The sequence below is a fragment of the Puntigrus tetrazona genome, chromosome 5, assembly GCF_018831695.1.
Source record: "Puntigrus tetrazona isolate hp1 chromosome 5, ASM1883169v1, whole genome shotgun sequence".
Taxonomy (NCBI): domain Eukaryota; kingdom Metazoa; phylum Chordata; class Actinopteri; order Cypriniformes; family Cyprinidae; genus Puntigrus; species Puntigrus tetrazona.
Window position 1 is genome coordinate 1,442,501 of NC_056703.1, and position 2,500 is coordinate 1,445,000.

The 2,500-nt window shown below is 33.1% G+C and overlaps 1 protein-coding gene across 2 annotated transcripts in view; it reads right to left on the bottom strand.

The window, feature by feature from the left end:
- ksr2 (kinase suppressor of ras 2) overlaps positions 1-2,500 on the bottom strand; it is a 70,284-nt gene that overhangs the window by 18,097 nt on the left and 49,687 nt on the right. For both annotated transcript variants that reach the window (XM_043240640.1, XM_043240639.1), the window contains exon 12: positions 1,159-1,327. In XM_043240640.1, coding sequence (XP_043096575.1) covers positions 1,159-1,327 — 169 coding nt within the window. The remainder of the gene's footprint in view (positions 1-1,158; positions 1,328-2,500) is intronic.

A 2,500-nucleotide genomic window follows, 5' to 3' on the forward strand; every position in this document is an offset into this window, starting at 1 on the left:
GTCCAATCACTACTGTAGCTTTGCTCAACTGTGCCTGTAGTCAAATAATGATGGCTTTGTAGTATAACATAGTATTTATATAAACCTTTCTTACAGCAGTGTAGATTACGGTAACTTATTAAAACTAATGTAATGCATCAGTGTACTGTACTAACCATTTAATACTGTGTATTTAATTCTAAATGTCCTTTCATATTCTTTTCTTTTTAATATGTTGTAGCCCGCGTGCATTATTAACATTCTAATAATTGTAATTATATCCATACTGTATCATGCTGTCGCTCTTACTATAAAAGTTACATAAACTATAATACTAAATCTGAGGAATCTTTTTTGCAGTTTTGAGAACAGTTTAGCCAATGGAAAAAAAAATGTGATTTATTTCCAAAAAAGTATAACGTAATAGATTGATATTCACCTTATATGGCACAAATAACGATCATTATAATTACAGCACTAAATTGGACCAATTTATACTTCATAAAAGCCTTATATAATTTAAATCATCCTTGTTATTATACAATCATTATTTCAATATTTCTTTACCCTGACGATCAGCCATATACTAAGAGAGTCTAAAATCCATGCATAGATATATTTTTTAATTTTATTGTTTCATTAGCATACAAAAAGGATATAAAAATTTCCACTCCAATTTTGAGTGGAAAAAAGACTTTATATCTCAAAATGTGGACTTTATAACTTGCGATGGAGAATTTGTATCACGCTATTCTGAGAAAAAAGAAATGTGAGATAAAATGTATCTATTTTTTTTATTCAGTGGTGGAAACAGGCTTCCATATCAATCAGTTTCAAAAATAAAAAAAACTATGCTAACAGAAAGAAAACTAAGTGATAAAAGGATTTAATCTAATATTTGGTAATAATAAGTCTACTACAAAAGCATTTATAAGCAAATTGTGTAACAAGGTGTAATAATTATCATTTAGTATCATAGTAATATTATCTAGCATTTTCATCCAAAAAAAAAAAAAAAAAAAAATCTCTTGTTCAAAATACAGTTTGACACAGTATTAAGCATTAAGCAATTATTATGTGAAATTCTGTGGAAACGATTGAGTGGTATCATTAAATATGGCACATTTCTTACATAATTATTAATGCAGTATAATGTAAGTGAATGTTTTGGGTCCGTACCTGTAAGGTTGGACTGTTTCTGCTGTCTGACGCTCTGGGGGGAAGGGTGTAGAGGAGATGGGGGCGTTGCGCTGGGCGGCAGAGGGGGAGCAGGAGACGATGGGGTGGAGGAGGTGGTGGAGGAGGGGTTACTGCTGGAGTCGGGCTGATACGGCACAGGGATGTGGTCCTGAAACAGAGACAGACAGACTTTTGGCAACACACAAAAAACCGCTCCCTACTCTCTCTCTCTCTCTCTCTGCTCATTACCGGCGCGGTCAGACATCAGTAAACCCGGCTTCGTTCTCACGCTCGGTTAAAGATTAATCAAAAACCAGAGGTGTGGCGGCCGTAGACCCGATCTCCCATGGGCTGAAAACTGGACAGCTGTGCTACGTTTGAAAAACTGCCCCACGTCGCGTTAGAAAGAGGTGCACGTCAATAGCCAGCGGCGTCGTCATAAAGCTTGATTGAGTGGCATGCGTATTCGAGAAGACAACAGAAAGCCAAAAAAAAAACATCAAGACTCTACGCTCTGCCAGTCATTGAAAGGCTTTTTGACTGCTATTTTTGCTGCTCAAGTGTCACAAATTGAGTCTGAGGTTTTGGGAGAAATAAAAGTTATGAAATGTAATGCAATATAAAACCAACCGCATTTGAAAATCAAGAGATGAACAACGCCTTTAACTCTCAAGATTTAAAGCTGTTGTGTCAGATAAGGATACGAACCTTTTCTATTCGCTCTCATAAATTAAATATCGTTTCTGTTGGGCAGAAACCTTAAAGCTGTCTGAAAAGCCGAGGAGAATAAAATGGCAATTTCTAAATTTGGATGAGGTTCGGGTCTAGGTCAGGTTAACCCAGTTATGACATAGTTTTGAGAACCACAAAATAAAAAGCTATTTTACGGTCCATACTGTAGGGTGGTTTGCAAAAAATTATTGTAAAAAAACATTTATTCCACACTTAAAAAGTTTGTTTGTTTGATTTCTTGGTTCTCGTACACAATTTCATAAAATTTTATATACAAATATACATGGAATGTTATTTAATATTATATAAATGTTTTTTTTAATTTGTGAAGTGAATCAAAGATATTTTAGTATTAAATTATTGAAGTACTTTTCATTTTCTATTTTCCATTTTCATTTTTGGTTAAGGTTTTAGTCAATTTATTCTATGGCTTTTTTTTTACCTGATTTGTTTTTTATGACTATATAGTTTTATGTCATTTTTATGTTTTATGACATTTTATGTCAGTTTTAAATATATTATAACACATCAATAGTGTGTCACAAGCACAGTTTTTATATTTATTTTATTTCATTTTTTATGGACTTTTAGTTTCAGTCTTAGTTTTTAG